This window comes from Cololabis saira, chromosome 14, assembly GCF_033807715.1.
Source record: "Cololabis saira isolate AMF1-May2022 chromosome 14, fColSai1.1, whole genome shotgun sequence".
Taxonomy (NCBI): Eukaryota; Metazoa; Chordata; class Actinopteri; order Beloniformes; family Belonidae; genus Cololabis; species Cololabis saira.
This window is the reverse complement of record NC_084600.1, coordinates 449,525-471,327: the sequence shown is the minus strand read 5'-3', so window position 1 is coordinate 471,327 and position 21,803 is coordinate 449,525. Positions and strand designations below refer to the sequence as shown.

The window sequence follows — 21,803 nt, the reverse complement described above, 5'->3', positions numbered from 1 at the left end:
GAGATGTCACTTGTCCTTCAAATCACCTACTGGCTCACTGTCATTTTGAGGCCTGGGCTACCAACCCAAAACTGACCGTCTGATCCAAGCTGTATATTATGTTGTAATCACACAAAGGTTAATCCTGCTCTTCTGCTGTGTGATTTAATAGCCAGTGATTAGTTCTGCCTTGAAAAACACATAATTTCACTGTATTCTTCCAAAAAATATGCAATAAAAGAGCTGGTAGAAAGGAGAGAGGATAGCATGCAACATGAACCATAAGCCTTGAGCCCGTGACGTCACGGGTATTTTAATGTGGTTTAATCTTTGAGCCACTGAAACGCTTATGAGTCATGTCTTAAAAGCTCTGCGACAAGCCTGAAGAGAGCAGGATATTGTAAATGCAATAAACCTAGAGTTACGTCTTTTATTGTAAAAGGACTCATGAAGGCTGGGTCCAGTTTGAACATCTGCATTGGTTGAAGAAGGATTTGCGTGGTGAAGCCAGTTATTTATTGTGGTGAGGATGAAGCTTCTGTGACCTGCTTTAATGTTGACTGTATTCTCCTCCCCACGGATAGCTGGAGAAATTCTGGCCGAGCCTTGAAAAGGGAAAGAGTCAGGGAGGAGGGAGGAAGAGCAGGAAATGTTTGTTTTAAAGCAAGATAAAATCTTAGTTTACAATTCACATGCTCTATGCCTCCTTAACATTGGTTTAAAACACATTATCATGATCATCATCATTACCATGGCACACAGTCACGTAGATTTTATTGACTGACGGAAGCAATAACCATTGTTTTTGTTGTTTTCTGGAAAAGTGGCTATAAATATTCATGAACCACGTAAATGGCATATGAAGCAGAGTCTAGGTAGTGCAGTGTTGACACACGGGTAAAACAGATGTTACAGCCTTAGCTCCTGTGTTTGCTGTGTGAAGAATGGTTTTGACGATCTTGGATTACTATCTTCTAGGCATTCTGAGGCCCTGTCCCAATACTCACACTACCCCTACTTTTCATCCCTACCCCTAAATTTTGCGCGTTCCCGTGAGGGTAGTGGTGTCCCAATTCCTCTTTTCACCTAGGGGTAGTGAAGAAAACTAGTGTAGTGGCTATGAATCTGTCCCTACGGATCGAGGGATTTCAGATGCACACTAGCTGAACTAGGGCCAGAAAAATTTCCCAGAATGCTTTTCGTCGTCATTTGTGGACTGAATCAAAAAAAAAAAACACGGCGGACATTTCTTATTTTTTTGTGAATAAAATCAATATTTTGAGTTAGTTTCTGCATAAAAATGCATTTTGATTACATTTCTAGCGAGAAATATATATTTTACTTTCATAATATTCACTCAGTGAATGTATATAATCACCATTGTTGCGAAGTCTTTTTCAAACCTCGCCAGAATAAAGGCTGATTTATGGTTCTGCGTTACACCAACGCAGAGCCTACGCCGTAGGTTACGCGGCGACGTGCACCGTACGCCATACCCTATGCCGTACCCTACGCCGTACCCTACGCCGTAGGCTCTGCGTCGATTTAACGCAGAACCATAAATCAGCTCCGGAGCCGGCAGGCAGAAATCACGAAATTATCGGAGCAAATTTCTTAACAGGCGTAGCTACAACTGTTAGATTTCATCTATTAAACCAACATTTATCTTCCTAAATGATTTATTTCAGCCAGAGGTAATTCTCCACAGAGCTGCAGTTTCTCCCCGATGACGGCGCCGGTTGACCTGACGATCACGTCTGTACTCCGGCTGCTGCTGCACCGCGGTCTTCTCATCCCGGAAAACATCAGATCAAATTTCTTAACAGGAGTTATTTGGATAAACTGAGCCCAGGTTGGGGATCTTAACGGTTACTTTTACGCCTGAAGAAATATTAAACTTTAATTATTAAATTATTATTAAAGCTTAATAAAGTGGCATATTAACAGCGCTACAGCTGAAATTAAAACAGCTTTTGGCTCTCAGCTTCCTGATTTAGGGGTGGTGCTGAAAGTAGGAGTAGTGGGAGTATTGGGACAGGCCCCTGGGAAGATTTCAAGTGCCCTAAAATCTGTGGCTTCTTTTTTAGGGGTAGTGGTAGTGAGGGAGGGCTAGTGGTAGAAAGTAGGGGGTGTATTGGGATTGGCCCTAAAACAAATAAGTTCTTTTCAAAAGCTTGAAAAATAGTACACTAGCGGCCCCTACTGTTTGATAATAACTAGATAAAAATATACTAATCTCAACCAGTTTAGCAGAGTTATGTAGCTAGCTAAGTGTAGCAGTAGTCTTCCGAGATTTTCAACGGAACTATTGAAGTTCAAGTCATAGTGTGGTTTGTGGGGAGCAGCCTTTTGATCGGAAAGAAAAGTTCCTTCTTTATTTTAATGTCTCCTTTGAGCTATACATCACGAATTGTGAAATAATACAACAAAGCAGCAACTCTCTTGCAGTGTATGCCAAAAGGTTTTCCTCAAGAAACCCTTTTCAGACCAAGAAGAGAAAAAGACATGAAAAAAAGCTGTTATTAATTAATTTATCTTTTCAGGTATTATGGTAGTTTGTATGCAGCTGCTGGTTTATTGTTGGCTAATTCCCCTTCAGGCTACTCTACAACTCAACAGGCAGTGCATCCTCCTTAAGGCAGGACTTCTCAAAGTGTTGATCCCAGAGTGTGCCAATTAAATGATAAAACTGAGAATAGCAACAGGAATTTTGCAAAAAAAATACATGCATGAAATATCATTGAGTGGCTTACTGCTGAGCAGTTTTGTCCGGAGTTTCTTTGTCCGCTTCACTGCTCCAGTGTCACATCCAGTCTCCTTCACTGCTTTTCACAAGACTCATGTTGAACCGTTTTATCTATAGGCTCTTTATCTATTAAGCCACAGAGGAATTCATTCATTTTGTGATGTCATAATCTTTAATATAATGTTGTTGTTTTTTTAATTACTAAACTCAGTTGTCTGTAGATAAAGGAGCACATCACTTCACAAAATCTGTCTCAAAAGCGCTAACAAAGTGACACCAATGTGTTAAAGGACACATATTATAACTTGGCCAGCTATCCTGATTCTTTTCCTCTTCAATAGAAAGAATTAGTCCACTTCCTCTGTATTTGACTTGGATTTCCGGGTACCGACAGAAAAAGTGCCTCTGGATGCCACCGGACAAGCGTCCAAACAAATGTGAGATTGGCAGAGCAAAAACCACACTTCTGGGATGCTGTGCAACTAATGCAACTAATATGAAAACTTGAGGAAACACTGATCTTCAGTCTTTTTTAGACACTGAAGAATTACCAAAAGTTTAAGTACATCAATTAATATTTAATATATGTATAAAAATAAATGAATAAATAAAGTAAGAACATTATATATATATATATATATATATATATATATATATATATATATATATATATATATATATATATATATATATATATATATATATATATATATATATATATTGTGACGACCCTCTTTGCATTCCTGCCTTGTGGCTGGTCTTCTCCCTTGCAGGTAGCAGTGGGAGGGGCTGAGGGTCATCAGAGAAGTGGCAGCACCTGTGCTCAATGGGCCTTTAAAAAGCTCTGGCTGCTCACTTCTCCCCTCTCTCTCATCCCTGAGGCAGCATTTTGTTTGTGGTTTGCTTTAGTTTTACACCTTACACACATACACCCAGATGTTTTCCCGCATGCATCACTTACACCACTGATCTACTGACTACACACGCCATACTTAATTAAGGTTCTTCTTTTAGGTTTATTTGGTATTATTTAATAAAAAACATTTTTGATTGGCTTTCCTTGTGTTGCGTCTCCCTCTTTGTCATGGCCGTGCGGCCCGGTTCATGACTATATATATATATATATATTATATATTTATTATGTATATGTATGTATATGTACTGTATACATGTTTACACACATAGATATATATAAATAACGCAAATCCCAATAACACTCATTAAATCATAAATTTAAAATCTAAGTGAAAACTTAATTAAAAACTAAATTAGAAAGACCAGTCTTGAGTTGCCTTTTAAAATCGTCCAGACTTCCAGCTGTTCTCGGGTTCTCTGGTAGATAGATAGTAATAGAAAAGGGAGGCTTAACTGCATGGTTTTGTTTTTAACTCTTGGAATGGTTAAAAGAAATTCCACCAGAAGACCTGAAAGTCCGAGGAGGGTTATAAAATGTAAGCCACTTTGACAAATAAAAAAGGACAAAATCTAAATCTAGATTCTTCTTGACAATGAAATTTAAAGCTTTAGAAAGGTTTTTCAGCGAAAAAAGCTTCCTTTAATATCTTGTTTGTCCCCCCCTCCCCTTATTCATTTTTTATATAATATATATCATATATATATGTATATATATATATATATATATATATATATATATATATATATATATATATATATATATACTGTATATATATATATATATATATATATATATATATATATATATATATATATATATATATATATAAATATATATGATATATATTATATATTAAAAATTAATATATGCCAACTTGGTATTAACCATTAATACCTGTATATATGCAGACAAAGTAAAAAAAAAAAAAAAATCTTGTTTGCCATTAAGGCTTCAATTTTAGATGTGATTTCCACCCCTCATAAGAATCTTAACGGTTACTTTGGGATTACCTATTGAACAAGGCTGACCTGGAATCTCACATGATGTTGAGTCACTGTGGTGGCAGCAGTGGACTCTGAGATGAGCTTCATACACTCTGGATCTCATGACACAAAAGGATGGGCTTGCAGTCTCACACAGATACGGTGCTTGTTGTGTATGGCCTACAGTTTTGGGTTAGATCATCAGCATGCGCCACATGACCGACAGCTTCACTGACAGCAGGCGGCTCCTCCGTTTGGGTGGAGGTTGTCTGATGTAATCACTTTGTGAGAAAGGAGGGGCACCATCGTTCTGCTGTTTTATTCATGTATGGGAGGTGGCATACTGAAACCCTAATGCAAGGTGGGAAGAGGTATCTGGTTGTACTGCTGTTTTCATAGAACCTCATAAACCAATAAAAGTGATACCAGGGGGTGACCAGCACAACAAACTACAAGAACAATGGAGAACAATGATGGTTATGAGATACTTATAATTAATAACTGAGAAAAGAAAGAGAAGGAGGAGTGATGGGCACTGCTCAGTGCATTCTTGTCAGCACTCACGCTGCTGTATTTTGGATCAGCTAGAGGATATTCACAGAATTACCTGGACATCCTGCTAATAACACATTACAGTAGTCTAGTCTAGAAGATACAAACGCGTGAAGTTTTTCAGCATCACCCTGAGAGAGGATGTTCCTAATCTTTGCAAATTTATGGAGATGAAAAAAACACTGTTTTACAGTCCTGATTAATATGCTGTTTAAACGGCAAATCCTGATCAAAACAACACCAAGGCTTCTCACAGTTGCACTGGAAGCCATCGCAACACCATCTAATCCCTTCCTAAGGTGTTCGGGACCAAAAATAGTAACCTCTCTTTTATCAAATAGAGCTGTGTATCATCAGCTTAGCAATGACAATATATGCAGTGATTCTTTTATATATATATATATATATATATATATATATATATATATATATATATATATATATATATTTTATCCCTGATTTTTTTACCCATTTCATCACCCAGTGCTCCTACCTAAGTAACAGTCCTGGGCATTGCTCCCCTCTACCAACCCTGGGAGGCCCTGCACTGAGCTCAGGTCTCCTCCTTACCCGGAGGAGTGATCCTCCGGCCAGATCCTCCCCACCCCATCTGGCGCCCCGGCTGGCCAGAGGGGGCAATGTATAGCCCACTGTAGGACTGTTGCATGTTTTTATGAGGGTAGCTCACATGAGCTACCCAAGGGAACACGGGGAGAACATGCAAACTCCACACAGAAAGGCCCTTTGGCCAACCGCACCCAGGGTCAGGGGAACTTAACACGCATTTCAGCGCCCACAGCGTCTCCGGTAGGAATCCAATAAAACATTTTATTACTTGCGTAAAAAGCCCAAAACGGCTTAGCTCCGCATTATTTGCAAGACCTGATAGTGCCTTATTCCTGGCAGAGCTCTCTGTTTGGAGGGTGGGCGTTCTGCTATCAGGCACCATTACTATGGAACCAACTTCCAATCTGGGATCATGAGCCCGAAGCTCCAACCACTAGGCCACTCCGCTCCCTAACCCGTCAGATAGATATGATTTAAACCAACATAGAGCTGTCCCTTTAATCCCAACAACATGCTCTAACCTGTGCAGTAAGATGCCATGAAAAGCAGCACTGAGGTCCAGTAGAACCAGTATGGACACTAATCCCTTATCTGGCCATAAGAAGGTAATTCGTGACTCAAACCAGTGCTGTCTCTGTGCTATGATGCAACTTAAAATATAATTTCTATACAAATAGTCACATAACTGGCTTTCAACTACCTTTTCCAGATATTTAGATACAAATGGAGGGTTGGAAATTGGTCTATGATTAGCTAAAATGTCTGGGTCAAGAGAAGGTTTTTTTAAGTAAAGGTTTAATTACTGCAACTTTAAAAACCAGTGGCACATATCCTGTATAGGGATACATTGATCTGGCCCAGTATTGTTGTGCCAATAGGAGAAAGAACATTTTTGAGTAGTCAAGTCGGGATGGGGTCTAAAATTCACGTGGTTGATTTAGCTCTATTGAAGACTGAGGTCACTTCAGGGAGGTCTATATGGAAACAGTCCAAAGTCAAGTCAGAGCCTAGGGAAATCATTAAAGCTGAAGAAACCCCCACAACCGCTACAGGGTGGGCGTGGTTGATTTATTCTCTAATTCTGATGATTTTACTGTTAAAGAAGCTCATAAAGTCTTCACTACTGAGAGCTGCAGGAATGCACGGCTCAACAGAGTTGTGACTCTTTGTCAGCCTGGCTACAGTGCTGAACAGAAAACATGGGTTACCTTTATTAACCTCTATTAACAATGAATAAAAACCTGTTCTAGCTTTGCAAAGGGCTTTTTTATATACTGTTAGACTCTTTCCATGCACGATAAGAGTCTAAAGACTTACAAGAGTACAACTTCCTTTCCATTTTACGCACGTTTTGTTTCAACATGCGGATATCTGAATTATACCAGGGGGTTAAGCTCCTATGGTTGGAAACCCTCAAAGGAGCAACTGCATCTAAAGCTGAGTGCAGCAAATCAGCAGTGTTACTAGCAAGGAAATCAACATCTGCAGAGGTAGAACCCAGGTCACTGGCCTCAACTGCTTCAATATTTTCCACTGTAGGAAGATAAGAGTTTAACAATAGCTTTATCGGATAAACATCTGCTAAAATATTACCTCCTATCTTGCACTTTAACGTTGACAATATTAACTTCAAATAGTGGTCAGATAGAAAGGACTTTACAGGCGATACTAACAGATTATCGGGTTCTACACGGTAGGCGAGGACAAGATCGAGGGTATGATTAAGACGTGAGATGTGAGATGCCCATCGATTCTACAAGAGAATTAAAGGTAATTTAAAGGTGACCTATTATAAAAAAACAAGTTTTTTCTTGCTTTAACATATATAAAGTGGTCTCCCCTCAGCCTGACAACTCAGAGAAGGAGGAAAGCAACCAAATTCTGCAGTGTCTGTACAGCCGCCCGGATGAGCCGTCCAGTGTGATGTGGATCTACGAGCCGTTCAGATTCTGCTCCCTTTCGTTACGAAACCAAAATGCAATTTGCATCGGTTGGCCTCCGATGCGTGAAACCACGCCCACAACTAACTCTGGCCGGAACAACAACAACAACTCCGCCGGCCGGAGCTTCCACCATTTTTTCGTAGCCGTGTATCGCGTCATTCAGGCAGCCAATCAGCACAGTGCCTCATTATCATAGCCCCGCCCACTCAAAATCCCGCATAGATAATGAGGTTACAGAATGGGAAGATAAAGGGCCAATCCCAATTCTCCTTCACTCGCCCTTCTTTTCTCCACTCGCACTTCTTTTCTTCCCTAAGCCCTAAAAAAGAAGGGGGAGATTTTAGGGCACTTGAGATCTAGGGCACTTGGCCCAGGTGCCTGTCCCAATTCTCCCCCTACCCCTCGTTTCCATCCCTACCCTGATCAGGAAGCTGAGAGCCAAAAGCTGTTTTAATTTCAGCTGTAGCGCTGTTAATATGGCACTTATATTCCATATAAAAAAATGTGCACAGAAATATTTACAAAAAAAAAAGTTTGCAGTGTATGTGCTGCTACTGCTGATGAGGTGTCCTGTCCACCATTTTCTCTAAAAGGTTCAGGAACCTGTCCATGTGTTCTTCATATAGTTTTGTACTTGTGTGGTTTTACTCACTTGGAAATACTTTTAAATTGTCTAATAAAACTTGTTACACAACAGTTTTCTCTTCTGGGGTTTCTCAAAGTAAGGTAATGTCTCAAATTATAAACTGTACAACGAGATCAATAGTAAAATAAGGATAGTGAGAGAATCTGCAGTAAAAAAGGCTTTATTTGCTATATTCAAATACAATTTTTAAAAAGAAAAAAGTAAACATTGCACGCAGAACAAAGAAAGGTGCTGTTCCATATAAAAAAATTTGCACAGAAATATGTACAAAAAAAAAAATTGCAGTGTATGTGCTGATACTGCTGATGAGGTGTCTGGTCCACCATTTTCTCTAAAAGGTTCAGGAACCTGTCCATGTGTTCTTCATTCTTTTGACATCTTCTGTCTTCTTTGGTGGCCTCAGCTTGAAGGAAGTCCTGCATAGAGAGTTTCTTTTTTTTGGGGATCGGGGGGAAAGTGGACCTGATGCCTGAAGCTTCCAGCTTCCTCTTCCAGCTGGTGAGGCAGAGCTTGAGGCCGATGTGCTGGCGTCTTCCAAAGTGTTCTGAGATAAAAAAAAGATGGATACACATGTTGATTACACACATGACTGGACTATCATACACACCCACAACATCATACCAGGTTCATTATCACTGTATAAATAAAAAATACCTCTGTGCTATTAATAAATACTTTACATGGATTTTTTTTTGTTAAGCATCATCTCTTCAGCAGATAATATAACTTACCATAACCATTGCTTACCTTATATTTTTTTTAAAGATTTTCCCATTTTTTGCCAATTTGTGCTGTGGTCACCTTCCCCTCCAGTTCCAGCTCTTTGATGAGTTTCCTGTAACAGAAAACAGTGATGAATAGTAGTTATACCATGGTTAAGGACCCCATCACAGATATTCTGCAAGCAGATAGCTAGATCACTCACTCCCACAGTGGTTTAGCAGCATATTTCTTCTTTGTAAAATTCTCCTCGTTGGTAGTCCTAAAGCTTATTAGGTGTCGGACCTGATCCGGAGTCCCTGGAATGAAATGTGATTACTGCAATGCACAAACGTCCTCGAAAAAAAAAAAAAACAAACAACAAAAAAAAAACGTTTGAACTATGATAACAAGGCAGCAAGCGACGTTATTACTTCGTAACCCCCCCCAAATAACGTTGCTGCCTTATAGTAATGTGAAATATACAACAAATTTGTAGAAAATATGAGAGTTAACGAGTAGTTAACAGGACACGGCAATGTTATCTACCCGACTCATCATGCAGCCACATATGCATTATCTTACTTTAACTCAGAATCAGAATCAGCTTTATTGGCCAGGTTCTAACATTGTCCAACAAGTAATTTGACTCCGGTAATTTCACTCTTTGGTATTAAAAATAAACAATAAACAATGTGGTATTTCTGTGTAGCCTACTGTTAAAACATACAAAAGCACTGTGATTTTTTTAATTCCATGGGACATTATACTTACATTTGTGGGTTCAATATCCTCCTGCTCTTTGCAGTTCGCCATTTGACTCAAAAAAATGAAAAAATGCTTGCTTGCTCAAAATCGAGACGAGTCTGTAAAGCATGTTTTCCTCGGTCGGCGAGCCTTTAAATAGACGCAGCCTACGGCGTAGCTTACGGAACCTACGGCGTAGCTTACGTAGCTTACGTAACCATATTCCGGCGCGATCTTAGCGAACAACGGACAAAAAAGGGATGATGTACATTCACTGAGTGAATATTATGAAAGTAAAATATCGGTTTGCGCCGAGAAATGTAATCAAAATGCATTTTTATGCAGAAACTAACTCAAAATATTGATTTTACTCCCAAAAAAAACAGAAATGTCCTCCATGTTTTTTTTTTTGATTCAGTCCGCAAATGACGACGAAAAGCATTCTGGGAAATCTTCATACCCCCTCGCTCGCCAAGTCAGCATCTGAAATCCCTCGATTTGAAGGGGCTATTCTCAGCCCCTAGCCCTCGTTATGCCCCCTCCCCCTAGGTGAAAAGAGGAATTGGGACACCACTACCTTCACGGGAACGCGCAAAAGTTAGGGTTAGGGAAGAAAAGGAGGGCGAGGGGGAGTATTGGGACGCACCCAAAGACATTCCTCGAATTTCTAATTTATTTAGCAAAAACGATCAAAAGCAAAAGATTTTAAGACATTCAAGGCCTGTTTAAAATAGGTATTAGATGCCACAATAGGTCCTCTTTAAGATTATTGCTGTCAACATCCATATGAATGTTAAAGTCACTCACTATGATGACTTGGTCTGTACTGATCAATAAACCAGATAGGAAATCTGAAAACTCAGACAGAAACTCTAGATAAGCACCAGCAGGGGGCCGGTACTCTACCACTAACACAACTGGCTTCTCTGATTTCCTGATTTCTCCAAATTACTCCTGAAAACGTACATTTCATGTAACTCTGTAATTCCTAAAACTCAACTCTAAATACCTGTCAGGCTAAGAAGTTTTATTTTGATTTAGAAGTTTGACTCTTACTTAAACATTTTTCAGTTTATTCCTTACTGATTTAGCTTGAAACACGTACAGCACTTCCCATAAAACCCAACACATAATGTTGTGTGCTTCGGAATGTAGTTGTATAGCTGTTTAGTTGTCAATTGTCTACTACAGAAAATAATTTTACGCTTTCCCCAGCACTCCTCATTGTTTATTGCAACCAGATTTTGATTCTGTAGAGTATTAGAGGATATGGGGCGGCCATAGCAAGTAGACATTGTAAAGCACTTAGGAAAGTGGTTTGCAGTAGTTAGACAAGGTTAAAATGTGCTATTCTGGACTGCTCACAAATTACAAATGTTTTAATAAAGATTGAAGTGCTCATGAAAATCACTTTTGAAGTATTTTAAGTGCATGATTTTTTTTGCATGATGGATTATCTTTTTTTTTCTTTGATGTTTTTAATAGAGGTGTTGAAAAAAGAAAGATATTTAAGTTTTCTTCTAATTACTTCATGATTAATATATAGGTCATACTGGCTGATGGCGGCGTACTGGCCTTCTTTGCATTTGAAAGTGTCTAACTCATTAGTAATAATAAACTCAATGATGCACTCAAGATCATAATGCAGAAAGCAATTGAACTGGAGAGTTAACGTTTCCAAGCTCCATTGAACTTAATTAAAGTTTTGATGAACTGGGAGGGTCAGGCAATTTGAAATGACTCAAATATAAACCCTGGTGTGCAGTGTAAGATCATAACTGATGAGAATAATTTTGGAGCAACTACACCAATATAAATGATTGCGCTTTTGTTTTCTCTATCAGGTTACAAAGCTCTCCTCAAGTGTCTGTCGGGACGATTCTGCAGCAGAGAGCTGATCGGCATCATGGGGCCCTCTGGAGCCGGGAAATCCACTTTGATGAATATCCTGGCAGGATACAGGTGAGGTTTTGAATTGCATGATCCCTAAAAAGGAGATTTTGGTTTTTCCTCATTTCAGCTCAAGGCAAATCATATGATATACGAGACAAAAAACGTATTTGTATTTGTTCATTGCAACTGAGTTAATCTTATTCATTATAATAGAGCCAAGATTCAAAGTTGGTATAGAGAGTCTGCATTGACGTCACTTCCCCACTGGATCATGCTCCCTTACTCACACTGAGAGGCAAAAACAGCTGCAACTAGTGGAGAAGACGGGAAAACAGCCGATTATCGGCTTAAATTAAAGGCAGTTGGACTTGACAGTGACCCGTACAGTTACCCCAAGAACCAGTGGTCCATGGACATTAATATTTGGTACAGTTACCAAGAACCAGTGGTCCATGGACATTAATATTTGGTACAGTTACCAAGAACCAGTGGTCCATGGACATTAATATTTGGCCACGAATCCAGTTTCCTGATATTTATATGTACTTAATTTCTACCCCGGGGAAATACACGAAGCAAACCTTGAAGGTTTACAAAAGTCTTGACGCTTGGTCCTACTTCAAGGCACGATTTGTTGTAGAAATTAAAGTGATGAGGATACAGAACTTTATGATTTGACCGTTTAACGTTAGCTACCCAAAAATCCAACATTACCTGATACAAATCCATGTTTCGGTGCCGGGAATCCAGTTGTTTCTGTGAATTGCAGCGATCCATTTGTCTCTCTTAAGCTTATTTTTCAGCAGTCTGTAAAACCATAACTCCGATTTCTTGCTAAATCTATGAGTACAGTCGATCGCACAACAGCTCTTTCCCATTTTAGATGTTTTCCAGTTGCTCAAACTGAAAGTTTACGCTGCCACTCAGTCTTTCTGACACTCAGTCTTTCTGACACTCAGTCTTTCTGACACTCAGTTGGTGTAACCAGCTGTGAAGTCGCATCTGTGACGTCATGCGCATTTATAGTGCCATTTATTTAAAAAACTGTCTTGCAAAGAAGCCCTGCACCTTGCATTGCATCCTCACTTTGTCTCAAGCACAAGGCAACAGTTCAGAGAGAAAGAAAAACAACTTATTTAACAGGGTTAAAAAAAACCTCCGATGGACCATGGGAGGTCAGTCGGTCATCTGCCTCGACCAGTCTAGTCTGAGATGAGGAGAAAGAAAAAACTTATAAACGAAGAGCGATTCATACCAGGGATATCTACTTATAAGACAAAAATGAGAACATTGTTAGTTGCAATAATGATGACGTATACACAAGTACACTACATAAGAGCTAAGAGAATAGAATGAGGAAAGAGCAGAGTGCATCATGGAGGGTTCAGGCTACCTGAGTTCATCTTTACTATAAACTTAAACAAAAAGGAACGTTTGAAGCCTAATTTTGAAGATATAGCAGTTGCAGTTTTAGAGAAAAGTGCTTTTTGGGATCATAGGGAACTATAAGTTCTTAAAGGTGGGAAGGAGCGTAAGGTATAGGTAAGAAGAATAATTGTTCTGTAAATTCAATTGCAGATACAGGAGTCAGTAAAAGGACAGTGAAAGGTTAGGATTGGAGAAATATGATCTGTCCTGCTAATCGTCATCAGAACTCTGGCTGCAGCCTTCTAGATTAGCTGGAGAGTAATTGGTTCTTATTAAATATGATGCTACAGTATTTTTGCTCTTTTGTTACTCTGAGCATTTCTTTTCATTTCAAGTGTCACACACACATTCAAACAAAAAAATCCTATCTGTTCACACTAAACAGCATATTTATTACATGTAACTATCCCAAGTGTTGCCATGAGACTGTGTATTACATTATGCATGTTTACGTGAACGAGCCCATGTGCTGGCTGCCTTTGTGGAAACAGGGAAACCGGTATGAAGGGCAAGATCCTGGTGAACGGCCGACCGAGGGACCTCAGGACTTTCAGGAAGATGTCCTGCTACATCATGCAGGATGACATGCTGCTGCCGCATCTCACTGCAAGGGAGGCTATGATGGTGAAGTCCTGGAAAATATCCAGAAAAGTTCTCCCAATATCTCACTGAATCCAAGAATAATGGCTGAATATGTGCTGAGTTCTGTCTTTCTTGCAGGTTTCTGCCAATCTGAAACTGAACGAGAGCATGCAGGTCAAAACGGAACTTGTAAGTGTGGATACGTTAATGCTAGATCACTGAGGTCAGCTAAGTCTGAGAGCAGGAAATGTTTACATGACCGTGTCCAATATCCGTGCTTGTATCAGGCCATAAGACAGCAGAAAGATGACGCACCTTATACTTCAGCAGGTTTACCAATTACATAACCCCAAAACAATTATATATATAGGAGACAGTCCGTGTATATATATTATATATATATATATATATATATATATATATATATATATATATATATATATATATGTATACATACAGTATATATACACGGACTGTCTCACGGACTGTCTCAGAAAATTAAAATATTGTGATAAAATATTGTGATAAAGTCCTTTATTTTCTGTAATGCAAAAATGTCATACATTCTGGATTCATTACAAATCAACTGAAATATTGCAAGCCTTTTATTATTTTAATATTGCTGATCATGGCTTATTAAGAAAACTCAAATATCCTATCTCAAAAAATTTGAATATTCTGGGAATCTTAATCTTAAACTGTAAGCCATAATCAGATATATTAAAATAATAAAAGGTTTGCAATATTTCAGTTGATTTGTAATGAATCCAGAATGTATGACATTGTTGTTTTTTTTAATTGCATTACAGAAAATAAATAACTTTATCACAATATTCTAATTTTCTGAGACAGTCCTGTATATGTATATAAATATATATATATATAAATATATATATATATATATATATATATATATATATATATATATATATATATATATATATATATATATATATATATATATATTAGGGGTGCAACGGTTCAGGTAGCCCACGGTTCGGTTTCGGTTTCGGTTTTTAGGCCACGGTTTCGGTTCGGTTTCGGTTTAAGTTAAACCTAAATTATGGTTCTGGGTTAAATCGACGCAGAGCCTACGGCGTAGGGGTGCGCGCCGCCGCATAACCTACGCCGTAGCTCTGCGTTGGTGTAACGCAGAACCATAAATCAGCCTTTATGTGCATGAAGAGCTTTTTTTTCCAAAATTATCTGTTTATTTCTCTCATCACTTTTCAAAATGTAAATTACTATAATTCTTTATAGTCAACAGCCTCTTAATCTTGACAACTCAGTACAGTAAGTACATTTTACACTACTAAATATGTAAGGGATAATGCCCGACGAGGTACATTATCACAAATATATGGGCGTCCGACGCGAGCGGAGGACGGTTTCCCTCCGCGAAAATATTGTAAATTATTATAATTATAATTATTACAATATTACAAAATATTGTAGCTTGATCCTGATATGGGAGAGTTACAAAGTGGGGAGATCAGCCTGAATTCTCTCGTCTCTCTGCCGGTCACAGTAATGCACGTGATGTCATGAAGGAGCCGGTGGTGGCAGAGGGAGGGAGGGCTGAACCTCGGGTTTTTTCAGGTGTTTTAATTTAATTATTGGGGGAGTTTTGCCCGAGACGTTAGAGTTGGAGTCTGCCTTTGTTTATGACTGTAAAGCTGTTTATTTCCTTCCTGTAAATAAACCGGCCCGATCAGAGCCGTCTCCGCCCGGTCAGTGTAACGTTTCACTGACCGGGCGGAGACTCTGATCTTCCACCAGCCGGTCTCAAGCAATGATTACAGACAGTAAAAGCTCTGTTAACTGTTTTCACTCCATCGTCGTTGTAATCAACAGCAAAACCGAAATGATGCCACGGTTTGCCACCGGAGATTTGAATGAAGCCGGCGCTTCTTCTAACTTTTTTCTCTCAACTCCCCCGCTCCGTGTCTGCTCTGTGTGAGCGGAGAGTGGGCGGAGCTACAGCAGTGACTCGCGGAGCACTGTTCTGCAGCTGACAGGCACAAAAACACGCGGATTGTAAAGCATTAATGCAAAATGAATGGCAAAACCGAAAATCCGCGGCACACATGGGCGTATTGAACCGTGGAGGGCGAACCGAACGGTTCGGTTTTATACCGAGAACCGTTGCATCCCTAATATATATATATATATATATATATATTATAAATATACCTATTTGTATATATATGTGTATATACTTCCCACTAAGGGAGTTCTAAGTACTAAGGGATATCACATATTTTAAAAAAACATTTCAGAAAACACAATAGTACAACATGTGTGTGTGTATTTGTACATATACCTCCCACTAAGGAAGTTCTAAGTACATGTGTGTGTGTATTTTTATATATACCTCCCGGTAAGGGAGTTATATCAAATATTGAAAAAAAAAACTTACCATAGTAAAACAGGGCACTGTTTTCCTTTTGAGACAACTACAGTAACAGTAAAAACATTACAACAAAATCAAAAGTATAGCATCATTTCAAAATTGATTTATGAAATATATTTACTCTTCCCCTTCATTTTGACTTTTGATTCATGAAAACCCATCATGAAATTAAAACAGAAGCACCAACACTCTGCACATCCAGAGGCTTTCGGGGGGAGATTTAATGGGTAAATCTACAGCAATTTGTGTGTTTGTTTGATGCCATATCTTTGCTGATGTCACAGGTGGATGAGATTCTGACAGCTCTGGGTCTTCAGGAATGTGCCCAGACACGCACCAACTCCCTGTCTGGGGGTCAGTGTAAAAGACTGGCCATCGCGCTGGAGCTGGTCAACAATCCCCCGGTCATGTTCTTCGATGAGCCCACCAGGTAGAGTCCCTGTCTGTTCAGCTGAAATCCATACTCATTAGAGGATCCATCTATCTTTCCTGTTCTTTCTGTCTCTCTCTATTAAACTGTAGTGGTCTGGACAGCGCGTCGTGCTTTCAAGTGGTTTCTCTCATAAAGTCCCTGGCTCAGGGAGGCCGGACAATCATCTGCACCATTCATCAGCCCAGTGCCAAGCTCTTCGAGATGTTTGATAAGGTGAGTTGAGTGCTTTTACTGCTGGACGTGTGGAAGCTTCCATTAGCTGCTGCTCCAATGGGGATGCTGCAGCTTTCCTGGATTCATTTTATCCAGCTGAGGCAGCGCAGCAGTCGATATTCAGTTCTGTTGTTTTGCTTGTTATTGATCTCTTTTCTTTCCCTCTCTCTGTCTCTCTCTAATAGGCAGTGTGTTGGAAACTGTGTTTCTCATTCTGTACCTGTGTTTGTTTCCTGCTAGCTGTACATCCTCAGTCAGGGTCAGTGCATATACAAGGGCACAGTCCCTTACCTCATCCCTTATCTGAAGAACCTGGGCCTTCACTGCCCAACATATCACAATCCCGCTGATTTCAGTGAGTCCATTAAATCCTCCAGTGCATGCAAACGTTTGTGTCTGTGTGCTTTTTCTTGTGATCAGTTTGTCTTATCAGTCTATATGTGCTCTCAGTCATTGAAGTGGCATCAGGAGAGTACGGTGACCTGAACCCGGTGCTGTTTGAGGCGGTCCAGGGCGGACTGTGTTCGGAGGAAGGCAAGAAGAACTCCAGAGACAAAAGTGACTCCTCCTGTCCCTCTCAGTGTTACAGTGTAAGTGATATCAGCCTTTTCACACAACACGCTCACTGTTGGGGCTTATATTTACAGAAGACATGGAAGGCAACCCACAGAGCACAAAATTACTAACCTACAACAATTTCTAAATAAAAAGCCATTTTCAATTGTTTTGTGAGGGAAAATTGAGTTTTATGAGCTGCATTAAAACCCCTCATTGCTTATTAAACCCCTCCTTCTGAATTGAAAAGAGCACAAAAAAAGGTAAATGTTTAACAATAGTCTTCCTCCATGGCCTCCCCGAACTCCTCCCAGACCTGGGTTTTTGCCTCCAGGACTGCCCGAGCCGCGGCTCGCTTGGCCTGCCGGTACCTATCTACTGCGTCAGGAGTCCCACCGGCCAACATAGCCCGGTAGGACTCCTTCTTCAGTCTGACGGCATCCTGTACTTCCCGTGTCCACCACCGGGTTCTAGGATTGCCGCCACGACAGGCACCGGAGACCTTGCGACCACAACTTCGAGTGGCCGCGTCGACAATGGATGCAGAGAACATGGTCCACTCGGACTCAATGTCCCCCGCCTCCCCCGGGATCTGAGAGAAGCTCTCCCGGAGGTGAGAGTTGAAGATGTCCCTGACAGAGGGCTCAGCCAGACGTTCCCAACAGACCCTCACAATCCGTTTGGGTCTGCCCGGTCTGTCCAACCTCCTCCTCCGCCAGCGCATCCAACTCACCACCAGGTGGTGATCAGTTGACAGCTCAGCCCCTCTCTTCACCCGAGTGTCCAAGACATGCGGCCGAAGGTCAGATGAAACGACAATAAAGTCGATCATTGACCTCCGGCCTAGGGTGTCCTGGTGCCACGTGCACCGATGGACACCCTTATGTTTGAACATGGTGTTCGTTATGGACAAACTGTGACTAGCACAGAAGTCCAACAACAAAACACCACTCGGGTTCAGATCGGGGAGGCCGTTCCTCCCAATCACGCCTCTCCAGGTATCACTGTCATTACCCACGTGAGCGTTGAAGTCCCCCAGTAGAACAATGGAGTCCCCAGTTGGAGCACTATCAAGTACCCCTCCCAGGGACTCCAAGAAGGCCGGGTACTCTGCACTGCTGTTCGGCCCGTAGGCACAAACAACAGTGAGGGACCTTTTCCCGACCCGAAGGCGCAGGGAAGCGACCCTCTCGTTCACCGGGGTGAACTCCAACACATGGCGACTGAGCTGAGGGGCTATAAACAAGCCAACACCAGCCCGCCGCCTCTCACCCTGGGCAACTCCAGAGTAGTGGAGGGTCCAGCCCCTTTCAAGGAGCTGGGTTCCAGAGCCCAAGCTATGTGTGGAGGTGAGCCCGACTATCTCTAGCCGGTATCTCTCAACCTCACACACAAGCTCCGGCTCCTTCCCCCCCAGCGAGGTGACATTCCATGTCCCCACTGTGAGGGTTTTAGTCCAGGGATTGGGTCGTCGAAGGCACCCCGCCACGACTGCTACCCAGTCCACATGGCACCGTCCTGCCACGGTCGTTCCTGCGGGTGGTGGGCCTACGGGAAGGCGGGCCCACGTAGCCGTTTCGGGCGGAGCCCGGCCGGGTCCCATGGGCAAAGACCCGGCCACCAGGCGCTCGCCTACGAGCCCCAACCCCAGGCCTGGCTCCAGTTAGGGGCATCGGTGACGCCGATCCGGGCGACGTAACTGTCCTTTTTTTTTCTTCACCATGGTTAGCATGTGAACGGCCGATAGTTGAACCTCGGATTCAGGAGGAACAATGCGGTTTTCCTGTAGTGTGATGATGTCAGATACAGCCGACTCAGCCGCTTAGAACCTCGGCAGAATAGTTACAGAAAAAGTATCTACTCGGCACGTTAGACCCCTAGTGGGAAAGAACCAAACCGAGGCGAGGAGAGTCGAGTCACGCTGAGTAGGTACTAGTGGAAAAGCGCCATTACCGGCTCTGTCTGGGCTGGTCCTCATTCTAAAAGTGGCTTTTAGAACATGGATTTGAAGTCTCCTCAGGATTCTTAGACTATCCCTTGGAGAAAAAAAGAGATTTCAGGTATCAGAGAGAGACAGAGCAGAGCCTCCACATCGAGGAGTCCACTTAAGTGTTTTGGGAGTCTGGTAAAGGCTGCCTTCGCCATGTAAGCTGCTGCTCCCACAACCACGACCCAGAAGTCAATGGATGCATGTTGTAAATGAAGTATTTTTTCTTTTAACTGTTTTTCTTTAAACAGTATTCTGCTTTTGAAAGATGTACATATTTCAAAAGTCCTCTTCCCTTTGATGGTCATTAAGAATAAATCAAATATAATTGTCTTTGTAGAAGCGAAACCTCTGGCTCTCTTTGCTCCTGTAAGTCTTTCAAAAGTTTTAACAGTGGAAAAAAAATAATCATATCAAACCACGTGATATGTTACTAATTCTCTCCAAAAGTTTTCCTTTTTTTCCTTTCCTCTCCCCTCTCAGCCTCCATAAGCTTCTTTCCACTTTGCCTTCCTCAGACGTAGAAGTTACTTTTGATAAGAGCATTAGCTAAACGTTTTAACAGTAAATGCAAAGCACCTGCAGCACTCTGGTTTAGTTGTACTCTTATGCACACTCTTGCTCTCCTTTACTCTTACTGGCCTGTTTCTCTCTCAAGAAATGTAAGGCTATTGATTTTTTGGGGATGCAGGTTCATGTTTATTGTGAGTATTACAAACCCTAGCTCATCAGGGGAAAGGGGTTTGCAAGCATTAATACCAAAACAAATTCAACAAATATTTTAGTTTGTTTTTGTGTGATAAGTTTAACAGAATGAAAATAAGGTAACTGAAGTCTGATACAACATATATATATATATATATATATATATATATATATATATATATATATATATATATATATATATATACACACACACACACATGTTATATGAATATCAATAATAACACATCCTCACACCTATATACACTGATATAAATATACCCATTTATAAATTAATATATCAGTATCAATTCAATTCATGACTATAAATCTTTTTTCTGCTGTTATTTACTTTGGTAAAATGTTTGGCTTTGAGAAAACAAGGAGACATGAATGATCCATCACTTCCCCCACTCCCCAACAGGACACAGGAACTCTGGAGAAGCATAGCTTTGCCACCAGTACGTTCACACAGTTCTGCATCCTCTTCAAAAGAACTTTCGTTACAATATGCAGAGACACGGTAAATATACAATCATTCTGCTAATTACTCTCTCTTTTTTTAATCCACTATGATCTTCTTTAAACTATAAAACTTTTTCCTAAGGTGCTGACCCACCTCAGGGTGATGTCCCATCTGTGCATTGGAGTGCTTATTGGTCTGCTTTATCTCAAAATCGGAAATGATGCCAGCAAGGTTTTCAACAACACCGGCTTCCTCTTCTTCTCCATGCTGTTCCTCATGTTTGCCGCCCTGATGCCCACAGTACTCACCTGTAAGACTCAAGGCCTGACCACAGACCTGAAACATCCACTTGATATCTTGGTTTTCTGGCAGAGGGGGGATTTCATTTATACCTTTTTTTGAAACTGAGTTGTCGTCCCACAGTTCCGCTGGAGATGTCTGTGTTTTTGAGAGAGCATCTCAACTACTGGTACAGCTTGAAGGCTTACTACTTGGCCAAAACTATGGCTGACATACCGTTCCAGGTAATGTTGCAGTGATTTTACATGTAATTGCACATAGGGATGGGAATCGAAAAACCGGTTCTTGTTGAGAACCGGTTCCCAGTGTTTCAATTCCTTGGAATCGTTTGCCTTTTTTGCAAACGATTCCCTCATCAATTCCAGTGGACGCGAATGACGTCACCACGCATGTTGCGTAGTTACGCAACGTGCGCATTCGCGCCCAGCAGGAAAACATGGGGACAAAGCGGCATAAACGCTCGAAGGTTTGGTTACATTTTACCAAAAAGGCTGACAACAGGGCGACTTGTTGTTCTCCACAGCTGGAGACACCATAAGTCCAGAAAGATTGCGTATCCTTCCTGAAAAAGCAGATATGCTTATTTTTCTGCAAAAGAATTGTTAATTCTTCATAGTTGATGCACAGTTCCATTTGACTTGAGTTGACTGTATTTGTCACTGGCTGACGTAGTTTTATTTTTGAGTGCTCAGCTCAGATATCCTTTTGAAAAAGAATATTTTAATTTCTATTAGAGAAGAATATTTATTTTATTATTATTATTTTATATTTTATATTTATTTTCAAAACAAATATTTTTTTCCGGGGACCCCCTGGCACACCATCGAGGAGCCCAAGGCTGGGGGCGTCTTAAGACCTCACTTGTATTTTTTTGGTCAAAGATATAAAACAAAGGTGATGCTAATCGACCTGTTTGTTCTCCATTTTTCCAAATGAGAATCGATTAGAGAATCGATAAAGAATTGAATCGTTAAACAGAATCGAAAATAGAATCGGAATTGGAAAAATCTTATCAATTCCCATCCCTAATTGCACAGACATATGTGTAGAATT

At 40.7% G+C, this 21,803-nt stretch overlaps 1 protein-coding gene across 2 annotated transcripts in view; it reads left to right on the top strand.

Moving 5' to 3' along the window:
- LOC133459434 (ATP-binding cassette sub-family G member 4-like) overlaps positions 1-21,803 on the top strand; it is a 40,488-nt gene that overhangs the window by 11,196 nt on the left and 7,489 nt on the right. For both annotated transcript variants that reach the window (XM_061739352.1, XM_061739351.1), the window contains exons 3-12: positions 11,623-11,740; positions 13,591-13,723; positions 13,820-13,870; positions 16,379-16,524; positions 16,617-16,740; positions 16,981-17,095; positions 17,191-17,330; positions 20,409-20,507; positions 20,592-20,760; positions 20,874-20,974. In XM_061739352.1, the coding sequence (XP_061595336.1) occupies positions 11,623-11,740; positions 13,591-13,723; positions 13,820-13,870; positions 16,379-16,524; positions 16,617-16,740; positions 16,981-17,095; positions 17,191-17,330; positions 20,409-20,507; positions 20,592-20,760; positions 20,874-20,974 (1,196 nt within the window). The remainder of the gene's footprint in view (positions 1-11,622; positions 11,741-13,590; positions 13,724-13,819; positions 13,871-16,378; positions 16,525-16,616; positions 16,741-16,980; positions 17,096-17,190; positions 17,331-20,408; positions 20,508-20,591; positions 20,761-20,873; positions 20,975-21,803) is intronic.